Genomic DNA, 24,498 nt, shown 5'->3' on the forward strand with positions numbered 1-24,498 from the left:
AATGCGATGTCTCGTCAAGATCAAGAAAACACTTTCGACAAAAAAAACGCTTTCGACAAGAAAACGCTTTCGACAAAGCAAACTCTCGTAGAGATACACGGAAAAACATCAAAAACATTTGCGACAAAGCAAAATCAAGAACAAAAGTAACAGAAAATACGACAAAGAGAACACGTCCTCTCCGCTCGTCGACTAAGTCTATCGCTGTTTAACTGATTCATTCAAGAAACCTGCAAAAACGTTTTGCGACTAGATCTCGGTGAAATAACCTTTGGTAAAACTCCATGAGTGACTCAGAGAAATTTTCACCGAAGAATAAAACAAAAGCGAAAACGTTTTTCAAAAATCTGCGGAAACATCGTTATTTTGACATCCCCATATGTCGCGTCAATTTAATAAATTTGTAAAAACCAGTCGCCCGTTACTTACGCAAAAAATCATTCGTATAATCAGATCATGTCATATGAAGTAACTTTCGAAAGTAAACGTAACAGGTTTTACGAAAAAGTACTTTCCTTATAGCAAAAAACCAAGCTGTATGATCCGACATTGGACGACCAATATAAACTTTACTTCCTCGCACCACGATCTGAAAGGTCCCATTCTTTAGCCCCGCGACTCACTGGCATCCGCTCTCATTCCGCTTGGTCACGTCCGAGGAGGAAATTACCCCGCAACTGACTCCGCACGGGCTCTGTATCGAGCTTCTTAGGCTTTATCTCCCTCGGAAACAAAGGAAACAACTTCCATACGAATAAAGGAAACATTATACGAAACTTTCATCGTATAAATTAACCCTAAAGTGGAAAAACGTTTTCTACCACCATCGGCATACTCGGCCTATCAATCTCGATAAACGCCATTCGTCACTCGCCCAATTACGCCTTTCCTTCGAAGCCGAACTAGGTTACAGCATCCCCTTTAAGGACGATTCTAACCGACTTGACCTTATTGACAGCACGAAAGTGTCATGGTCTAATCCTTTGGCAACAACGTCCTTGGCTATAAAGCTGAGCACAGCCTTCATGCAAAGCCAAAACAATTGAGCAACCACGGCTCCAATAACTTGACGGCTAAACGGTAATCCGGAATTTGTCTTGAAAAGCCAAGAAACGATTACACAAACAATTATCTTACCACCCAAAAACGGGAATCATACGGTAAATTCGTCATAACAAAACTCAGTCCTAACAACCAAACAGTTAACGGAAATGTTCCACTTGTCAAAAATCGACCAAGTTCCATATACTACGATTCACTTTAAGCCCGCTGTGTTTTACTCATAAAATGCGGCATGTAAGGAAAACTCGTAACAGAGCTCCTATAGCTATACGGAACATCCTCAAATAGACACGAAAAAAATCTCGGAAGGCCAACACCACACAAAGCACGGTATAGGAGGATGCCTCTTTCCGGGGACAAATTTACGCGATCTCTTGGTCCTAACTCCTCGATCGCAAATCAAATCCAAACAGGAACAAAAATTCTGGCTGCAAACATCCGTAGTCAAACCAGAATGTTTCCCAAACGCAGGGCTAAGACTAATCCCTTGCAACATCGCGAAACATCTTCAAGCCCGCGAACATTTCAAGCACGAAACGCGGCATACGAAAGAATAACAAATCTTCAGCATCGCGAGACGTCGCAGATGCCGGAAGATTCATTCTTCGACGAGTCGAATTAGTCATCGCACCCTCTAAAACCAGGAGTAAACCTAGGTCTTGCCCTAAACCCAGCGCACTGGTCTCTAACATCTCTAGGCATAGTATCAAAAACCTTGATACGAGATCCCAAAATTTGTCTCTTTGCCAATATTCGAGCGTCTTCAGAAATCCCACAAGTTTACACACTGCGGAAAAATCTCAAACAGATCACGGATATAGTAGTTCACACAGAGTTGGATTACGAGATGACAACTCGTAGTCTTCCTTCTACACCCATATAAAATGCCATCGGCAGCAACACGCCTGATAACCTCTACATAAAAACCAGACCATAAAGGTCTCGCTGGAAAACTAGTCATACGAACCTTAACTCCAAGACGAACTACGAAAGGCTTGATCCCTTCAACAAGGGTACGTAGGCAGCCGTCATAAGGCGCAGCCCCAATCTTATCGCGTTCTACTTTTAGAAGAGCAAGAAGACCACTTACCACGGACCTTTTCGATCATTAATTCCGCCTAACTCACCTAACTTGCCAAGCCACTCGCTAAAACCTCACGCTAGAAGCTCATGGTTCTAACGAGCTGGGGGGCTAACTGTTGGGGTCAAAATCGGTCACGACGGAATCAATGGGTGAAAGTCCGTAAAAATCGGCATGAACGTTTTTACGAAATATAAATCTTAGAAAAAGATTTATTTTTACGAAGAATCCTGCAGAGAAAACACATTCACGAAAAATCGGAGAAAGACGCGAACAAGGTTGCCGCGTAGCAACCAGCGTAAAAGCTGGTCGCTACGTAGCGACCGAGCTCTCACCAAAGCTCGGTCACTACGTAGCGACCAAGCACGTACACGGTTCAGTCTCTACGTAGCGACCGAGCTCTCACTGAAGCTCTGTCCCTACGTAGCAACTGAGCTCTCCCCGAAGCTCGGTCGCTACGTAGCGACCGAGCTCTCACCAAAGCTCGGTCGCTATGTAGCGACCGAGCACGTACACGGCTCGGTTGCTACCCAGCGACCGAGCTCTCACCGAAGCTCGGTCGCTACGTTGCGACCGAGCACGTACACGGCTCGGTCGCTACGTAGCGATTGAGCTCTCCCCGAAGCTCGGTCGCTACGTAGCGACTGAGCACGTACACGGCTCGGTCGCTACGTAGCGACCGAGCACATACATGGCTAGGTCGCTACGTAGCGACCGAGCTCTCCCCGAAGCTCGGTCGCTACGTAGTGACCGAGCTCTCACCGAAGCTCGGTCGCTACGTAGCGACTGAGCTCTCCCCGAAGCTCGGTCGCTACGTAGCGACCGAGCTCTCACCGAAGCTCGGTCGCTACATAGCGACCGAGCACGTACACGGCTCGGTCGCTACGTAGCGACCGAGCTCTCTTAGTGACCGAGCACGTCACGGCTCGGTCGCTACGTAGCGACCGAGCTCTCCCCCAAGCTCGATCGCTACGTAGCGACCGAGCACGCACACGACTCGATCGCTACGTAGAGACCGTGCTTTCTTAAAAATCAATACGACACGAATCCATGCATTCTCGTCTACTCTTTAATGCTATCTCCCGAAGACGGTAGCCAACCCATTTCATGTTTCTCGTCATTTGAAGTCATCAATCGAACTTTACGATAAAAACCGCGGAAAGTTCATTTTTATCGAAAGAAGCCGTAATAAACGTTTCAAGTCAAACAACAGCCCAAAGAGACCTAAGACGTGACTCGAAACCCACTTACGATTTCTTAACCAAAAGCCACCGTATGCTCGGTTCGCAAGGAAAGATAAATGTCAAGTTTCCACGGATAAATACGAAGTATTCAAAGATAATTAGAAAGATCAGAAAAAATGGAATATCTCCATTTTTAAGTTATGACGGCTTAAGGGCAGAAGAGGAAAAAGCGTAAACCGACCTAGGAGCGAGTATATAAGGAGTCCTAGGCGAGAGGCACGGGGGAGAACTTTTTAGACTGAGAAACTCTGAGGCAGAACTCTGGGCACTTAGAAACTCTGAGGCATTATTCTCGACATGCTCTGTTTCCATGACTGGCACCCGATTACCGGACGAATGCGCACAAGCAGTTCGATCTCTTGGTTCACTCTTGAACTACGTTCGGCTTGATCCTCGAAAGGGGTACGTAGGCAGCCTTTCATAAGGTTCAGTCTGAAATCAATCAAAAACCTTTCATGTATTTTCTTCGTCTTTTGTTATCGAGCTGCGACTCAACTAGGTTTGAGCTTTTAGGCCGCTAGAACTAGGTAACTCGCTGACAACCTTTGCGGCCAAAGCTTTTATGATCTCTTGTAATGATCGCAACGCTCTTACGCGGACTCGAAATAAGATCTACTATTTTCTCTAAACTCGTTTGTTATCTTTTCATGATTTCCGCATATATTTGGTCACTTGCCGTTGGCTCTCGCAGAGATCCGGGACCTCTGGGAAATTAGGATTTTCCTAGTTTCCTAATTTAAACGGAAATCGACGGTGCGAATTTTGGTTCCCACATGGAGGCTGACATATTAAAGAAAAAGGGTGTTAACCTTCTTGGTCTTGTCTCAGTAGTTATTAATCTGCTCGACTGAGGATGTGGATCAGACTTCTCACATGCTCACGTGCGGTTGGAACACGTGAGATATTTAGTGAGCTCGATAAAAATGTCATGTTGCACCTATGTCGTTCTGGATGGTTAGTCTATGTTCTTGTAATGCTCAACAATCAACATCATCTGCTTCTTTTACTTATTCTTAATCAAATGAGGAACTTTTTGCATTCAAGTTAACTTATCTTAGTTGGCATTACAAAAAGTGTCAAGTCTGTTGCACCTATGTCGTTCTGGATGGTTAGTCTATGTTCTTGTAATGCTCAACAATCAACATCATCTGCTTCTTTTACTTATTCTTGATCAAATGAGGAACTTTTTGCATTCAAGTTAACTTTCCCCGTGTTTCAATGGAAACTAGGGAATAACTTTGATTAACACAATTGGCTTAAAGCCCCAGCTATGATCAACAGGAATGTGATGTCGTTGGTTCTAAGGAAGTATCATATCAAATGCTTATTATTTTTTTCCTTTCTTTTTTTTTGGTCTCAGTTGATCTGTCAACAAGCATGCAGTATCTTTAAACAGAGAGCAATACTTGAGATGCTTGGAATTGATCAAAAAAATTGTTGCACTTGTTATAGTGTGTAGGCATGTATGTGAAAGGCCTGTTCGACAAGGTAATATTTGACAGTTTAACTTCTTTACATGAAACCTAGAGATATGAAACTTGCGGTCCATTATCTTATAATCCTATTCGGTTTTTTTACTATACAAAATGTTTCATGTTTCCCACTGTTGTCTATTTGGCGTTATATTTTAGACAGTTCTATGATAAAGAGTTCCAATTCTTATAGTTGTTGTAAGGACTGAAAGGAGAACTCGATCTGGGCTGTACTAGCGGTTTACATTAAGGAGTCTCTTATAGATTCCTTTCCAAGTTGATTAGCCTCTGGTTATCATTTTGCACTACTTGGTTCCCTTCAGTCCTTTTTTATAGGCTTTATGACCAACATGTACCACATAAAATTTTGAACTTATTGCTACTTCTAAACTGTTACTAGACTGTTCAGTTTGTGAGATTCTTCTGGAAAAGAGAGAGTAATCAGAAAGCCAAAATTTCCACAGGCAACCAATAAGGAGGTATATTCACCTAAAGAACCCCTTCTGAATATCTTTCTCATCTAGCTTGGAATGTGCTGTAATAGTTCTATATGTTGGAGTCAAAAGTTTCCTTGTGAGTCACTGACATAGAGAATTTTGTAAAATAATAGAGAGAAGGCTACTTGCAAATAAATCCCTAATCAATGAAAGTAATCACGAGTATGTGTGTTGTTACTCTTTAGCTAGCAGAATCTCTGATGATTGTTATCATTTCCAAACAAGTAAAGCACTTTTGCCTATGTAGGTGCTTCATCTAACATGACCGAAATCTATGATCTCATCTCACTGTTGATCAACAAAAGGAAGAAGCGCAGACTCTAGGCATTAGGTTGCATGGGTCAAGCAAGAGAGTGGTATTTCCATTATAACAATTAACACATATATAAACACACACAGAATTACTATATGTCAACGCTCACATACTTTTTTTTTTTTTTTTGAAAAAGGCTTACAAACGCTCACATACTTGTTATTTTCAAACTTAAAACACCTCTAACACATGTTTAACAGGTAAGTGGGGTCAATACGACGATGATAACACGACTACACGAGATTTCAACGCGAAGAGCATATCACTAAACTTTCTCTAGGAAGTGATTGGCATATGGCATACATCATTATGTACAAGGCTAGTCTCGTCTCCATGTAGGTACAACCACAAAGCTAAGTAAGTTGAGAGAGTTGAATCCTAAAGAATCCCTTGTAATATCTTTGAGTGTTCTTAATAAAATAAAGATTCTCCTTATGTAATCTCTTCTCTTTTCTTGATTTCACTCCCTCTTTATCTGATTTTTCATTCCTGGAAACGTTCACATTATTGTTTTGTTATCATTTACAATGTTATTAGACAAGAAAATTCAAAACCGTGTATTTTTTTTGTTCAACTGATTAAATTAGAAAAAAAATTAGAGTTTAGAGTCCATCAAGCCCATTGCTAAGACATGCCTTAGCAATGAGGTCTGCAGGCCCATTTTGAAGTCTAGAAACATAAGAGAAACGACATGAAGCAAATGAAGAAGCTGAAATTGAAGCAATGTCGGTCAAAGTCCCGTAGAGCTCCGACGGACGATGTTTCAGATTGATTGCTTTTACAAGCACTTGAGAGCCTGATCTTAGCCAGATGTTGGTGTACCCGGACGATACTGCACGTAGAAGAGCAGAGCGAACGGCAAACCCCTCCGCGAGGAGAGCTGAAGAGACTTGGTCTTGGAATTGGGAGCCTCTCCCGATCTCTGTGAGATTCTGATCAGTGAAGAGCCACCCTAATCCTGCTGATTTTGTATCTCATCTCCACGCTGCGTCTGTATTGCAGATTAGGGTTGTCGGCAAGAGCGTTGTTGGTGAAATCGCAAGAGACGCTGTCACGTGATTTGGCAGCGGGGTGATTTTTGGTTGTGCATCCTGAGCTGTCGTCCATTCTCTTGCTGTGATCACTAATTTGCTTAGACAGTCTTGTAGGGAGAAAGTCATGTTCTCGAAGAGTAGTTGGTTCCTAACAATCCGCAGATTCCACACTATCCAAGGGAATAGATTGATATTTGTACCTACTGGTGGTAGGTTAATGCGTTGATATGAAGCCACCAATTTTTCTCCAAAGGAAAGAGCTTGGGTGAGATTAGCTGGTGAGGACCATGGTGCAAGTTCCCATACTCGTTGAGCAAAATGGCAGTGGAAAAAGAGATGAATGGTAGTCTCTTGTTCCCCACACCTAATACAATTAGTGTTTTCATGTAGGCCTCTTTTCTGAAGGTTCTCACTTGTAGTTACCGCGTTCTGCATTACTTTCCAAAGGAAGAGTTGGATTTTCTGGAGTAGTTGCGCCTTCCATATCATTTTATTCCAGTTGAAGTTTGTTGGAACCGTATAGTTTGCGGGCAAAGCTGTTGTGTGCAATCGTTGTGATAGGTATCCAGATTTTGAAGTATACGTACCCGATTTGTCGAGTAGCCAGGAGTACGAGTCTTCAGCTCCTATAGTACTCGGGCGGAGGAGTAGAATTTCTTCTACCAGAGTAGGGAATTGCTTTTCAAGAGCTTATCTGTTCCAAATTCATGTTTCTCTGGAGAGTACATCTGCAACCACTAGGTCCTTTGCGTCTAAGGTTGTTGGTCCTATTGCTGCTTTTGGCGTCGATACAGACAACCATCGGTCATGTCATAGCTTTGTAGAGTTGTCATTTCTGATCACTATGCCTAAGTGTTGGATGAGAATGTCTCTGCCTTCAAGTATCCCTCTCCAGCCATGCGAAGGCGAGGAGCTACATGATACTTTCAGGAAGGCGTTTGCGTGGCAATACTTTCCTAGCAAAATCCTGGCTAGCAGACAATTAGGATTGGTAAGGATCCTCCAAGATAGCTTGCCCAGTAGGGCTTTGTTGAATTGTTGAATATCTTTTATACCCAAACCTCCACCATATTTAGATTCAGTCAGTTTGTCCTATGAAACCCAACATATCCCTTTTTTTATTCATTTGGATCCCACCAGAATCTGATGAGAGCTGGCTGTATTTGATTGCAGAGACCTACAGGTAATAAGAAGCATGACATAGCGAAGGTGGGAGTGGCAGTGAGGACTGACTTCAGCATAGTGAATTTCCCTGCTGGAGACAATTAGCGAGTCGACCAGCTGATAGCTTTCTGTTTAATGCGGTTGTCTATAGACGAGAAGAGGTCTCTCTTCTTCCTACCAAAGAGCTCAGGGAGGCCAAGGTATTTTTCCACACCACCCTCTTTTCCAATACCGAGAGCTTGTTTGATCCTGATTCTCTCTTCTGTGGGTGTTTTTGCTGAGAAGGTGATAGCTGATTTACTTGCATTGATCATTTGCCCTATGCCTCCTCATATTTTTTTTTAAATTGTTGTGAGTGCTAGGCAACTGGTGGGATCGGATCTCGTGAAGAACATGGTATCATCAGCGAAGAGAAAATGGTTTATCCTAGGGAAGTGGCGAGCAACTCTGATTCCTGCTATCTCCATGTTTGTTTGAGCTTTCCGACAGAGTCCTGACAGTACTTCAGCGCACAGAATGAAGAGATATGGGGAGATAGGGTTACCTTGTCGGATCCCTAGAGAAGGTATCACTGAACCTAGTACTTCTTTGTTGATTAGGAAGGAATAGGAGACTGTAGTAATACATTGCATCACCCAATTTGTGTAGATATCATGAAAACCCATTCTAGATAGGACTTTTTGAAGAAAATCTCATTCCAACCTGTCATAAGCTTTGATGATATCTGTCTTTACAGCTATAGAACATCTCTTTGTAGCGCTAGAAGTCTTTAAGTAATGTAGGACCTCATGTGTGATCAATACATTGTCGGATATGACCCTTCCTGGAATGACCCTTTCTAGTACTGGTTTAAGTCTCATGGATACGATTTTTGAGATCACCTTGTAGTAAACGTTACATATAGCTATAGGTCTGTAATCTACTACTCTTTTGTGGCTTAGGATCTTAGGTATCAATCTGATGTGAGTAGTGTTAATTGTGTTCGGCAGAGTTCCTGTGATGAAGAAATTTTGAACCTCTTTTATTATTGCAGATGAGACAGTTTCCCAGTTTGAGTGATAGAAACTCGAGGAGAAACCATCGGGCCCTGGCGTTTTATCCGGGTGTATAGAGAACATAGCATCCTTGATCTCTATAGCAGATGGAATGGAGATGAGTCCATCGTTTAACTCCTTGGTTATGCAAGGTTCGATGGCTTGGTTTACTGTATCGGTGCAGTCAGGGCCGGAGGATGTGAAGATAGTACAAAAATATAGATTGATCTGATCCAAGATCTATTCTTTTTTGTACACAGCTTCTCCTTCTTCGTTTTCCAAAACGGTAAGTCGATTTCGAGCCCTTCTCCCTCTAGTGGAAGCATGAAAAAACCCTATGTTTTTTATCTCCAAGGGTTAACCACATCTGCCTACTTCTTTGTTTCCAGTATTCTTCTTCCGCTCTGTAGGCCTCAAGTAGTTCTTTGTTGATGGTTGTGATACGCATTTCGTCTTCAGTGGCTCGTGACATTTCGACGTCCAAATCTCCTTTGAGAGACTCAATCTTCTTCTTCCTGTTTACATAGTGTATGTGTTGTGTTTTTCAAGGTTTTTTTCGTAGGTCCCAAATAGCGTAAATTCGTAAATAAAATATCTTATATTCAAAGAGATAATAATAATAAGAATAAATTGGACTGATAGTGATGTCACATGTAGAACAGTGAGAGGAATAGCAGTTGTTCCACTTGTAGTAATTTATCAGTACAATAAATATTCAAATTGATATCTGTTTTGTGAGTCAATCACGGATCAAGGTCAACAAAGAACGATTATACATATGCATAAATCAACGTTATTATGTTGTTATTTTTTGTTTTTACTTTTCAATATAGGGAAAAAGAACATGTTAATATTCCAATGTAAATACTATAATTACTACCCAAAGAAAACTAAGTACCTTTGTAATTTTCTCATTGACAATTTAAGAGATCAACCAAAAATTTCAAAACAACTGTATTAAAAAAAACATGAGCTGAGCAAGACAGCCCCCACAAGATACCTTTGTAATTTTTTCATTGACAATTTAAGAGATCAACCAAAAATTTCAAAACAACTGTATTAAAAAAACATGAGCTGAGCAAGACAGCCCCCACAAGACATGTGAAATGTGTTATGTAATAAGACTCTTGTTATAAGAGTGGACCATTACCAAAACAAGTCATAAGCTATGAGACGGTGAGGCCATCACAAGAGGAATTTCAATTTCAGAGATGATAGCTTAACACATTTAGTTAAACATTGTCAGTTCAACTTTAAACCAATTTAGTTCTTGATTATAAATCTTTTTCCCTAATTAGTTTTTAAGAAGCGGACCATTATTAAAAATTTGGTATCTTAGCACTATCTAATATCCATAGCCGCATGGACCACCATTAAATTTGCCAACCCTTTTCATTTTGACGTTGTTGTTATTAATTGTTTTCATTGAATAATAATATTCGGTTGACAAAAAGGATATATATACAAAACTTGTTCCATGGTATAGGAAGAGCCATCGAGCTTAGTATTTGGTCGTATTTTCTATCACAAGTATGTTCAGTATATATATATATATGTGTGTGTGTTTTCAAAATATATAATTTGACTTTTCTAACTAGATAAATAGTATTCTATACAAGCTCTTAATCTTAAAGTTTGATTGGACGTCTAAACCTAAGTAACCAGTGCCTAAAATTCTAACCTTGGAGTTTAAATATTTGATTAGATATGGCCTGTCTTGGTGCATTTGGTCATAGAGTTCGATTGGACATTCCATGCAATCACGCCTGCGAAGGATTTCATTCACAATTTTTGTACAAAAAAATTGTAAGTGAGAAAATTTTTATCCACATAAAATAGATAAGGTAAAAGAAGAAAATAAATAATAAACATAAAAAGAATTGCAACTTGTTGTTCTTTGTCTCCCCAGTCAAATACAAAATATCTCAAATCGGAAGATCAAATCTTTGTAAACATATTGGATTTCTCATATATCTATCAATCTTCCTATTTCCAAAAACAAATTTATTGAACCATGTCAGTAGCATTTTCAGAAATTAGGCATATGATAACAATGATACGTATGAATTAAACCAATAGAGAAGATGTTACGTGCAATCAACAAATATGATGAGAAAACATGATTTATGCAAAATGTAATATAGAAGGTTGTCACTATATTTACTCGGATGTACGAACAATAATACTCATGCATACACCTTTTTGTTATCAGTGAAAATCTCTAGGTTTATGTCATAATCTCAAAGCTGGGAATCAGTTTTTAAATTTTCTAATTTAGAAAATAATCAAAGATTGTTTAAACTTCAAACACAGAAAAAAAAATTCTCACATTATTACTAAACTACCAACATTTTAGTCACTCATGCATCCAATTTAAACCATGGTTAATTGTTTGTCAAAAAACCATCTTCGTAGCGATTCCATATTACTCAAATTCAAATCCATAGTGTTCCATCAGTAAGGAACACATCTTATTTTGTGGAATCTATTCCACAAAGTCGTTTAACACGTCAACTACATTCATAAGGAGTGGTGAGTGTTATGGTCTTTGACGAATGTGTCGTAGATAATGGCTATTATGCTATGGTTTTAACATTCCATAACATTCCATAAAATATTTACCAGTCACATTGAATACCATTCCAAAACAATTCCATATATTCCATTTTTGGAATGGAACAAAATTGAATTTTTTTTGTAAAATTCATTCCTTTTGTTCCACAAAATAAACCCTCGTGAATAAATTGAATGAGTGGAATCAACAATTTCATTAATAATTTCAGTTTCAATTCTATTTTATTCATCGTTCAATTTTTTCCTATTCCAAAATATTCATTCCTTTTATTTATGACATTCCTACTAGAGAGAAACAGTTACAGCTTGATGATTAAAAAAAATGTTGTAGTAACTAACAAAATTAACGATGATAAGTCTCAAGGACCAATAAATGCAAAATAGCATGAGTAAAAAAAAAATTGGGAGAAACTATATTTTCCACTTCTTATAAAAATAATAGAATTTTGTTTCTTTCTTAACGACTTATACTTTTGTCTTCTTTATATCGAAATATTGAACTAAAACATTTCATCGCTATATAAATTGTGACATAATAAACGCCATTTTGAACCCAAGAGAACTGGCGACTACTAGTACAGGGATTAGGGAGTCGGTTAAATATTTAATATCATGGTTCTAGAGAACCTAGGTACCTAAAGTGATTATAGTACATAAAACTACAAATACGAATGTCACATTCCGTAAGAATGTTGTTTATCTGTGTCGGTTCGTGCACAATTATTTAATCTAATAGTATCGAATAGCATAAGAAGTAAGAGCCTATTCTACTGACAGTTTTGAAAAGGGTTTCAATTAATATCGTTTTCAAACTTAATTACCAATAACTAATGACAAGCGGAATGCAATAAAATCGTCGGCGAAATACCTCACGGTTCAGAATAAAATAATAATAGCAATGTGATGGAGTTCTCACTCTAGAAAAGGATACCAAAGATATTTATTAATGAAGAATTATACTAACTCGAAAATTCATTTCAAGTTTTGTGGTTAATTCTTTTACCAACATTTCTTCATCTTACTATTGAACTTAAATAAGAAAATGAAACCGAAAATCTCCTTATAATACACACAAGATTAGTATTTTAAGAAACCTAAAGAACAAAAGGAAGTAGGAACTAGTAAATAAAGTTCAGTTACAAAAAAACACTAGTAAAAAGAAGTTATTAACTAAAATGACATAACATGTCATTTCATCAAACCTGTTCATTGTCTACGTGGCACATAAAATCAGTTTTACAGCTTCATAATAATTTACCAAAATACGCTCTACTTTCTTCAGTTTTTCTCCACTCTGTTCATAGCCAGATCAGTCCACGGGTTACCACCACCACCACCTCTTCCATTACCCGCTTCGCTCCTCCTCAAACCCATACCCGGATCCCAACCCGACCCGTCGAGAACGATCCCGCCTAGACCCAGCTGCATATTCGATGCCAAAAGCGAGCTGAAACTCCCACCACCACTCATCTCCATACCTTTCACGTCTTGGTCTCCGATCGGAAACCCGTACAACATCCGGGTCGGTTCCGTATCCGGTTTGTGCGCGCTTTGTGAATTAGGATCCGGATCGGTGTTCTTGGTCTTCTTGTTGTTGGAAGGAGAAGTAGGGGATGTGGTCGATCGTTTTGCGTTCTTGCGAGTTCCACCACCGACGGGGACGTTACGGAGAGCCCCGCCTTTGGTCCAGTAACGACGGCAGCTTTTGCAAAAGTGACGTGGCTGTGACAGGTTGTAGTTGTTGTAGTAACAGAATTTCGTGTTTTGTGAGTCACAGCGAGGACAGTTTAGCTGTTCTTGAACCGGAAACTGCGGTTGTTGTTGCTGTTGTGGTTTCGCCATCATCGACTGGTAATAAGCTGCTGGATCCTGCATTTCTTCTTCTCCTTTCACGAAAGAAAACTTTTTTTTCTCTCTTTTTAATCAAATTCCCAAAATAGAAAAACAGAGTCTTTACAGAACCAAAAAAGATAGAATTTTGGAGATGGTAGATTGCAGTTTCAGACCGGTTGAAGAGTTAGAGAAGAGAGAGTGATGGGTTTTGAGGTTTTATAGAGAAAGGAAGTGATTCTGGACACATAAATAAGACAAAACTAACACTTTCTCTCTCTACAGAGATCTGGAGCGGAGCAGAGAGAGGAAGAGGGAAGGACAAGAGTGTTGGGATAAAAGTCTAAACGACGAGAGGACAAGCTTTGGGAGCTGTGGTGTGTGACCTGTCTTATAGGGCAACCCAAATACAAAGATTAGTGGCTTCTGTAATCTTCTTCCTTTGATTATTGTTTTGTGATTAATTATTAAATTTGTATTCGTTTATGATTAGATGACAACAGTGTGGTGTTGAAAATTCACGTTGACTTGCTCACTTCTTCTAACTAATACCATCGTAGAGTTGTTTTTGTTTGATGTCATTTTGTTGGAGGGATCAAAAATAATTTGAATTTGTTTAAGAGAATTTGGCTAAAGTTATAAAATGAAAACTCATTTGTCCCATTAAACATTACATAATTTAAATTATAGGATATAAGTTATATTATTATAAATCCTATTTTAAATTTTAAATTTTGAAATTTGTTTTATAATCTTCAAAAATATTTATTCCAAATTTTATTTTATAATTAATTATTTAAAAGTAGGGCAAATCTCAAAAATGGTACATTTCTAAGTTTATGTCACAAAAATAGCCCTCAAAAACTAAAATGACCAAAATAGCATTTTATCTTTTGAAAAAATTAATTATTTTTTATTTTTCAAAATTTGAAATCTTATCCCAAAACTCCATTCCCCAACTCTAAACCCTAAAACCTAAACTCTAAACCCTAAACTCTAAACCCTAAACCCTAAACTCTAAACCCTAAATCCTAAACCCCACCCCTTAACTCTAAACCCTAAACCCTAAACCTCACCCCTAAATTCTAAACCCTAAACCTTAAACCCTAAATCCTAAACCCTAAACCCTAAATCCTAAATCCTAAACCCCACCCCTTAACTGTAAATCCTAATGTCTAAATTAATTTACCATTGGGGTATAAATGTATATTTATCTTTTTTGATAAAACATTAAGTGATATTTTGGTCTTTTTTACTTTTAGAGGCTATATTTGTGACAAAAACTTTTTTAGTGCTATCCTAGTCATTTTCTCTTAAAGGTATTCATTTCATATTTTTCGAATCTCTTGTTCTTTTATATTTTTAAAATTCCACCAAATAACAAACGTGATTTTAAGTCATTGCAGTTTAATCTCATTAATTGTTAGACAAACTTCATTATCAAGTTTTCTTATGTTGTGTATCATTTACACAATTATCTCTTTTATTTTAATGGAAACATGTAAACATACAAATCTAAAAGATCAAAGATTAAAACTTTTACATTATAAACTGGAAAGAAAATAATGTTAGAAAAAAGGTTTTTGTACAAATCGAGGGGGCAGTAACTTTTGCCAACATATTTGGATACTCCTGTCTTGGTGCCAAGATGTTGTTTGGCTTCATATGTTTAGACAATATCGATTCTACGTATCCCTTTGTTTTCTTATATTTGTTCTTACCTTTAAGCCCCCAAAAAACAAACAGTGCTGCCTTTTCCTTTTCATGGCGAAAAGTCTCTCTACTCTTTTTTCTATATTTTGATCTTTACGATCTGCAGAGATCAGTTCTTAGTCTATAGTGGATTCATAGCAAGCGCCCCTTGATGCAAACATTGTTCTTTAGCTTTTGCCTTGAAAGATTTACGATGGGATATTCAGTGAAAATGTTCCCATATTGTTGAACTGTCAACAAAGAGTTTGTAACATTTTTTTTGTATATAATATAACTCCGTTTAATTTCAATATCTTCACGCCGATTTCAATAACTTTTACTCTCAAACATTTTTCTTGTTAGAGAATTCGCATTTTATTTCTTCATTTAGAACATATATAATATATAATAAAGAAGACGTCAAACAAAAGACAACAAAAACAGTTATTATCTCCCGCCCATTGTCCAATGAGTTTTCTCATCCATGCAGAGTCCTTGCATATAGAACATTAGAGCATCCGCAACGGTGCTACCCAAAAATAAGTCTTTAGAAAAAATGTATTTTGATTTTTTTAAGTATTATTTTTTTTCTTTTCAGATAAAAAAAAATATATCAACTAATCGCGGATCGCCACATATCATGGGGACCCGCAAATAGTGCAAGATTCACTAAAAAAAAGTCTTTATTTAAGAATTTTAGGGATTGAATCTTTCACTTTTGGTGGAATCCACTGATTATTTAATTATTTTTTTCCTAAGAACTCATTGCGAATGCTCTTACATCTTAAATTCTTTTTGCTATAAAATATAAATAAAATCAGAAGTAGTTTTTTGATCAAAAATCAGAAGTTAGCAAAGAACCAGACGTGATTAGCATCTAATATATATATACAATACTAAAAAGCAAATATAAGCCATGGAAAGGACGTTCACGTATAATAGAAAAATCAACCAATCAAAGAGTTCGAAGTTGCCACGTCATCTCATTTATTTTTTCGTAAAAAATGAAAAAACAATGCGAAGGAAAGGATCGAACCTAGGTTAGTATGACATAAATATAGGGCAATTACCACTAAGCCATTGAAACTTTTTTGGACACATATACAAGAATCACTAAGTATGTAATAAGAAACTCTAATCTACAGTTACAATAATATAAATTCAACTTTCAAGACTCCGATACTTTGTTTTGTAAAAAAAAATAAGTAAGTGACTAAGCTAATATATTCTTTGAAAGTGTGAGAACATTGACAAATATAAAAAAGCATAGATTTTTGTTTTGTGACAAAGGTAAGAATTTTGTAAAAGTAAGTTTAACGTATAAATTTTCGTGACAAATATGAAAAGGCATAGATTTTTGTACAATTTTGACAAAACAACTCAAAACATAGTTCTCTAATGTCTTAATAAAATATTATTTAAGGGTGCAATAATTAAATATATCAATTCAATATATTTTGTAATTTATAGACAAAACAATAACACAACAAATTTTGAAACATTTGTTTAACCTATCGATTTCTTTTCATGAGAATCCAACTAAACAAGATAAAAAAAATTAGATTTACAAATATTTAATTACCATTTTGATTAATTTCAAATTGTAATAAAGTATCTTTTTGAAGTTACAAAAAAATAATGTTCTTTCTTTATTACACTAGCATTATATATAGATTCTATATACACAAATAAATATAATATAACAGCATAAACTTGCTTTCCCCGATTCATATGAAAACTTTTTAAGTTATCCACCAAAGCAAATTAATTAAATCAGTCAAATTGTTAAAATACAGCAAATTAATATATAATTTTATTTTAAATTAATTATTTAAAAGTGTATTTTCATTAAAAACAAAATAATAAATAAGTAAAACTGATTTGATGGTAATTTTTATGACATATATATATATATATATCAATTCTGTGAAAGAAATAGAGACTTAATAAGGAAAAAAATCTTAAATACAAAAAACTCTAAAAATTAACAAAAAAATAATGAAAACTAAACTATGATATCAATTGAAAGCTTCTTAGATAATATTAATAAAATATTTAAGCGATAATTAGACAAATTTGATTTTGTTTGCCTGCCAAAAGTTTATTATTAATTATCATCAGTTATTTCAAGATGTTTAAGAAATGATGGACAAAAAAATAGGGTGGACATAAATGATATATGAAATATGAATAGTACTTTGTAAAGCTAACTTAGATAACACATCTGCACATCCATTTCCAGTCCTTTTTGATGCCTAAATTTAATTTTTTCAGAGCAATTATTCCACAAAGAGATCGTATGAAATATTGTTTTGATATTCAGATTTGTTTATTGACTGTCAAGAAAATTGATAACTGTAAAAATGTTTCCTTCGAATATGATATGTCTATAAGCGATACCCCAACATGAGACAAGTTTGTTTAAAAAATAAATAATTTTATTTTTCTTATATTATATAATAAATATATATTATATAATAAATATATATTATTTACTGATAATAAAAATATAGTTATTCATCTATCACAAATATCTATGCAAATATGTGAATCAAGTACAATAATCAAACAATATAATGATTTCCACAAAGAAAATTTAAAAAATATTTTATGTTATGTAGTCTTATTTTATATTCTTTAAATAATGTAATACAATATTATACATTATCTTTTTAGAATTGAGAAATACATATATCAGTTAGACAAATTAAGCAATAATTAGACAAATTTGATTTTTTTGTCGGCCAAAAGTTTATTATTAATTAGCATCAGTTATTTCAAGATGTTTAAGAAATGATGGACAAAAAAATAGGATGGACACAAATGATATATGAACTATGAATAGTATTTTGTAAAGCTGACTTAGATAACACATCTGCACATCCATTTCCAGTCTTTTTTTATGCATAAATTCAATTTTTTCAGAACGGTTATTCCACAAAGAGATCGTATGAGATATTGTTTTGTTATTCAGATTTGTTTCTTGATTGTTAAGAAGATTGATAACTATAAAAATATCTCCTTCGAATATGATATGTCTATAACCGAGTCCCCAACATGAACAAGTTTGTTTAAAAAGTAAATAATTTCATTTTTCTTATATTATATAATAAATATATATCATTTACTGATAATAAAAATATAGTTATTCATCTATCACAAATATTAATTTTATTTTTCTTATATTATATAATAAATATATATTATTTACTGATAATAAAAATATAGTTATTCATTTATCAGAAATATCTATGCAAATATGTGAATCAAGTACAACAATCAAACAACATAATGATTTTCACAAAGAAAATTTAAAAAATATATTAATGTTATGTAGTCTTATTTTATATTCTTTAAATAATGTAATACAATATTATATATTATTTTTTTAGAATTGAGAAATACATATATCAGTTAGAAAAATTAAGCGATAATTAGACAAATTTGATTTTTTTTTGCCAGCCAAAAGTTTATTATTAATTAGCATCAGTTATTTCAAGATGTTTAAGAAATGATTGACAAAAAAATAGGATTGACATAAATGATATATGAACTATGAATAATACTTTGTAAAGCTGACTTAGATAACACATTTGCACATCCATTTTCAGTCCTTTTTGATGCATAAATTCAATTTCTTCAGAACGGTTATTCCACAAAGAGATCGTATGAGATATTGTTTTGATATTGAGATTTGTTTCTTGATTGTTAAGAAGATTGATAACTGTAAAAATGTCTCCTTCGAATATGATATGTATATAACCGAGTCCCCAACATGAGAAAAGTTTGTTAAAAAAGTAAATAATTTCATTTTTCTTATATTGTTTAATAAATATATATTATTACTGATAATAAAAATATTGTTATTCATCTATCACAAATATCTATGTGAATCAAGTACAACATAATGATTTACACAAAGAAAATTTAAAAAATATATTTATTTTATGTAGTCTTATTTTATATTCTTTAAATAATATAAAAATATATTTATTTTATGTAGTTTTATTTTATATTTTTTAAATAATATGATACAATATTATACATTATTTTTTTAGATTTGAAAAATACATATAATATCTTATCCGCGCGTAGCGCGGTTAAAAAATCTAGTTATTATAACTAGCTAATACCGGAAAAAATAAACAAGGAGTCCATCATTTACTACTGTATCATTTCTAAAACCCACTCTGGCTCAAGAATGAGGAGACAAATAGGTAGTTCGCGTTCTCGTGAAGCAATTATATGCACTCGATGAAGAAAGAGATCATTACACTCAAAAGTCATATCTCAGTCGTTGATTATACAATGTTTAGAATAATGAATCAAAGCCGTCCGTGTGTCGGGGAAACAGATTAAGGATATTGTCGTAGCGTTAAGCTGCCGTAAGAGCTGACCATTTGGCTGTTACTGTGTTCTGTTTTGGCCAACACGTGGGACAAACACACCACTTCCTTCTTTTTTTTTTTTTTTTGTCAACCATTGCATTTATATACACCACTTCCTTCTTGATTCCCCTATCATCGCGTCATTCCTACGGCTACGATTTGTGGCTGCGGCTTGACGCATGGACGGCTTAGATCGAACGTGGCCCTTTCGAATATTTACAACCAAAGTCATATAATGGAGAATGATGTGAAGACACATGTTGATTAGTAGCTAAATCGAGTTACTATTTCGAATTTTATCTAGTTACGTACATAAAAAAAAGAGTTATGCTTGAGAAATCTAAGTAAGAATAACGGTTTTGTATATTATTTAACGGTAAATATTCTCGTTGTTAGTCGATTTGAAGAGCCTTTAATTATGTGTTTTTATAGTAAACAAAACTAAAATAATATAATTTTGTAGAATAGTTTAGTAGTTAAGCTGGTAGAAACATCTTCCACATGATTCAATCTTTGAACAGTTTCACATGTGAGAAGGATAATACTAAGTTTTCAAGAACATTATATATTTAGTGAATTTTCTTATGTACTGAGATCACTGAATTATTATTTCATTAGTCAAAACATCTTCTTCGTCAAATCTTATATAATTCATTGGTGAATACTATAAGCTATAATCTTTTGATTATCGGTTTTATAGGAATGTGTCAAACATCATTTTTCTCAAAGAAGCAATAATATGGTGGAAAGAATAGAATTCAACGCATCTGTTTTCTGGTGTCAGTAACTACACAAGATGATAGTTTTGCCAAAAAGTAATAAATAAAACTTAATAAAACATGCATATGTACAAAAATAAAATAAAACATGCATATATATATATGATAATATTAAATTTTAGTTTTAAAATAGTTCTAAGTTGAAGACGCCTTATTCGTCCAGTGGTTTGAATAAAAATTCATTAATACTTTTACACCAAAAGATATGAGTTTCGAATCTCAAAAAAGGTGGAACTATGCGAACTAACAAAAAAAATGCTTATAAAAAATATGCAGCATGACACAAAGAATAGCGTCAAGAGTAGATCCTATAAGGTATCTCAGATGATACAGTAATGCATAAATCCTCGTAAGGAAAATAGAATTGCTGACTGTAAAATCGTCTATGGTGTTTTTCATAGTTTGTAATAACATAATTATCAGGTTTTAAAAAAAATAGAAATAGTTCCAAGAATATTTCCGAAAGAAACAACTCTCACAAAAGTTATACGAGAAAAAAACTACAATCTCGATTTTTCTTCTAATCGGATTTCCCTTCTTCTGGTTCTTGTCCAACACTTTTAACTTAATCCAGACAGAACACAAGTAAAACCTTCTAAAGAGAAAAATGGCGGACTAGCTTTTAACTCTTGTATAATGAAGAAAAGAAAATCATTACCAGTAATATTGCTACGTCCAGGCATTTCTTCAATTTAAAAAGAGTCAAAGATGATACAAACAAAAGAGAGAAAGAGAGAGCATATAAAGGAGTTTAGTTGTGTGATAAGAAGATGCTGATGATGTTGTCATCTCTGATCATTCAGTTTCACAAGTAGCCAAAGCTTCTTTCTCCATTTGAGTATGTTTTCTCTTTTCTTCAAGCATAGTACATGTACAAACTGTTGGCCGCAACGCAAGCAATGGAGTTCTCTGTTGGATACCATGCAAGATTCGCATCACCTCCATGACTCTCTGCTCCTGTTTTCCCAATTTTTTAAAGTATTCATTTATCTCTCTATATGCTCAATTAATCTTCTGCTAAAGACAAAAGGATAAAATTCACTGGCCTCTTTTAACCACACGTGTTATACTGCTTAATGATGGTCTTGATGGCCTTGCGGGATTGTGACTTATCTCCTATAAGTTCAACAACGTATTCTATCTGATCAACACTTCAAGAAAATGAGAGAGAAGATTCATGTTGACAGCACCAGTTTGTTACCTCATAAGGTTTCTTCTTGCTTCCATGGTTGTAGTTTCAGTACTTCCCGGGAAAACACCAATCACACGGAAGAGATTGCTGGAAACAAAAAGTGAAGCAAGCTTATTCCAGAACAATCTTAATTACAATACAAATTCAAAGAAATTGATGTGGATTACAGACATACCTGTAAGGACCTGTAGCCACTCCCCATTTAAACAACACTCGAACTTATCGAAGATAGAATCATTTTCATATTAATCACAGAGCTGGAGATGGCCACAAAAAGGTAATCACCAGTTTATGCTGATGCAACTCTTTCAAAAACCTTTGGTCTTAAATGTTCATGAACCTGGAACGTTGATAGTGGACCCGAGTCCATGTTGATGTCATAACTGACATGTAAAAACATAACCATGATTTCAGTAAGCGCATGGCACATAACCAATTCCAAGATAACATATGTCGTCAAATGCACCAATCAAATTCGTAAACGTATGGACCTTAAGCATCATATAGCCACAGCTAAGTATATCTCTTCCTCCTTTCGCAAATTTGATGTCTGAAACTGAAGCAATTATCTCCGTGAAAAATTATCTACACATGAAACCAAATTCTCTTTTGTAGTGTTATAATCGCAAATTATCTACACCCGCTCCTGCTCCTCTCGCTCCCGCTGCTGCACCCGCTGCTGCTCCTCCGGGTCGTCCGGGAGTGATGAATGTTGCGGAGTTGGTTCGACAGCCCGGTCGTGACCATCTTCCCTATCTCACTCCGTATCCACATGAACGGGGTCAAACATGGTAATTAAACGTATTTTTTTTTTCATTAAAATTTGATTCATTATTAATAATTTGTTCTTTTTATTAGGTTCAACCGATCCGGGAACGGGATCAGCGCATGGATCAACCGTATGATGTACTCGGCCCTCGACAAGGGACATCTGACTTTCACTGACTTCCCTACCGACAAGCAGCATCTGTGGTTTCGTCAGTTTGCGGTAAGTATTCTAATTTTTTACTTATATTTTTAATCTTTAATATAAATTTTGTACTAATTGTGTTTTTTTTTCAGCAAGAATTCAACTGTAATTCCGATGATACGCTCTTTATCTATCACCACTTCGTCCATAAAGTTATGGACAACTATGGGAAGCAGATCCACGAGTGGAAGAAGAAGTGGGAAATCAACAAGGTTGTTTTTAATTTATTAAACTATTTTTTAATTTATTAAACTATTTGCTTTTTTTTTTTTATTAAAATATTCCAAAGTCGATGAACAACACGGTCTGGACGGAGTTGTGTGTGCATTGGGATAAGGAAGAGACGAAAGAAACTTCTTCCACCAACTCCACCAACCGCAGGAGCGACCGTAAAGGGAAGGGCGTCTTCAAGCATAACTTGGGTGCTCAATCTATTGCCACTCTAGGGGATCGCATGGTAAGTTCAGCCGCTTTTTCTTCAATTATTTAAGTTTTGAAATTTTATTTTTTGTGCATTTCTTCTAATTTCTAATGTTTGTTTAATTTATGTTTTTTTCAAGGCGGAAGAAAATGATGGCGAGCCGGTTGATGATCTCGCCCTAATGAAGAGGGCATATACCAACAAGAAGACCTGCCAGATTGATGATGGTCTTGTGAGGGAAGTGGTCACCCTGGTCCAAACTCAGGTGCAAGACGAAGTGTCTCAGCTTCAAACCGAGGATGACGATTCGACGGCTTCGACCAACTTTTCCCGGTTTCGAATCAACGAAATCGTTGAATCGGTAAGTTCTTTTTTTTTAAAGTTCAATTCATTTATTTCTTTATTTTTATTTTATCATCTTTTTATATTATTTAAATTTGGCTATTTTCTATTTCAGTCGGTTCCAAAGAAAAAAGGACGTTTGGTCGGTTTGGGTCGTCGCCCCCGGTCGGTTCCTCCTTCTTCTACACCACCGCCCTTTGTTGACCCAGAAGTACTTACGGCTCAGTTGAAGGACAAGGATGATCGCATATCTTTGTTGGAGGACCAGATGGCGGCTCAACAGGCGGGCTATGAGGCACATAAGAGGCTGAACCAGCAAATGATGGAGATGATGCAGAGGATGTACCCGAACGAGGTGTTCCCGAACGTGCAAGACCCGTAGTTTTTTTTTTTTTCAAAAACTTGGAATGTTTTATTTTTATTTGTACAACTTTGAATATTATCTAATATGTTTTCAATTTTAATTTTAATTTCATATTTTCGAATTTAAATTTCAAAAATTTTATTTAAAAAAAAAAAAACCCTCAGAAATTTCCGACGAACATTTCCTCGGAATAAGTCGTCGGAATATACCGAGGGACTCCTTCCTCGGAATTTTCCGAGGGCTCCGTTCCTCGGAAATTCCCGATGAAAATTCCGAGGAACATTTCGTCGGAACTTCCGAGGATTGGACCATCGGAAAGTCCATCGAAATATCTCGAGGAAGTTCTCCCTCGGTATATTCCGAGGACCTTTCCGACGAACTGGTGGTTCTCGGAGTTTCCTCGGAAATTCATTTCCTCGGAATTCCGTCGGAAATTTCCGAGGGATTTCTGAGGAAAAATGAATTTCCGAGGAGTTATTTCCGAGGACTTGTTTCGTCGGTATGTCGTCGGAATAACGTTATTCCGACGACATACCGACGATTTTTTCCCTCGGTATATCGCTGTTTTCTTGTAGTGTGATGGTTTTTATCATTTGTTGAAAAGAGAAAAAGAGCACCATTGGCTGTTTGAGACAATCTAATTAGGCTTTTTTTTTCTCCTCTATCTCCAAACTCTTGAGGTAATCAAACTGGTAGACAAGGTTTCAGAGCATGAAAAGCCAAATCAAAGGTATAAACCTATTTGTTGCAGGGACTGGGAAAAGAAAGTAAAAGACTTACCTCAGCTTCATGACTTTGAAACTCAGTTTTATAACGAAACTCCGGGTGTCTTGTGTTGGAACTCGTTTTTGACAAAGTGGTGTGGACCATTTTTCCGATGGATTTTTTGACGAAAACGTCTGTCAGAAATACCAGAATATAGGCACGATGTAATCGTCACCGTGAACATTGTGAGTTAGTGTATTTGTTTGTCAAAATTGAAGCTGTTGTGAATGACAAATAGAGGTCTAAAGTGTATGACTTACAAAGTTTATAAAGTTTTGAA

General features: G+C 35.8%; 1 protein-coding gene and 1 long non-coding RNA gene across 2 annotated transcripts; one reads left to right on the plus strand and one right to left on the minus strand.

The window, feature by feature from the left end:
• The first annotated feature begins 6,388 nt into the window (after window positions 1-6,388).
• On the plus strand, window positions 6,389-9,644 carry LOC125580234. The gene is made up of 5 exons (XR_007317994.1): window positions 6,389-7,694; window positions 7,877-8,067; window positions 8,230-8,432; window positions 8,901-9,187; window positions 9,291-9,644. It is a non-coding gene; the product is annotated as an uncharacterized LOC125580234 (long non-coding RNA).
• A 2,874-nt stretch (window positions 9,645-12,518) lies between these two features.
• On the minus strand, window positions 12,519-13,869 carry LOC106376921 (dof zinc finger protein DOF3.1-like). Its single transcript, XM_013817053.3, has one exon. The coding sequence runs from the start codon at window positions 13,348-13,350 to the stop codon at window positions 12,754-12,756; it is 597 nt and encodes a 198-aa protein (XP_013672507.1). The 5' UTR covers window positions 13,351-13,869; the 3' UTR covers window positions 12,519-12,753.
• Between the last annotated feature and the right edge of the window lie 10,629 nt (window positions 13,870-24,498).

This window comes from Brassica napus, chromosome C1, assembly GCF_020379485.1.
Source record: "Brassica napus cultivar Da-Ae chromosome C1, Da-Ae, whole genome shotgun sequence".
Lineage (NCBI taxonomy): Eukaryota > Viridiplantae > Streptophyta > Magnoliopsida > Brassicales > Brassicaceae > Brassica > Brassica napus.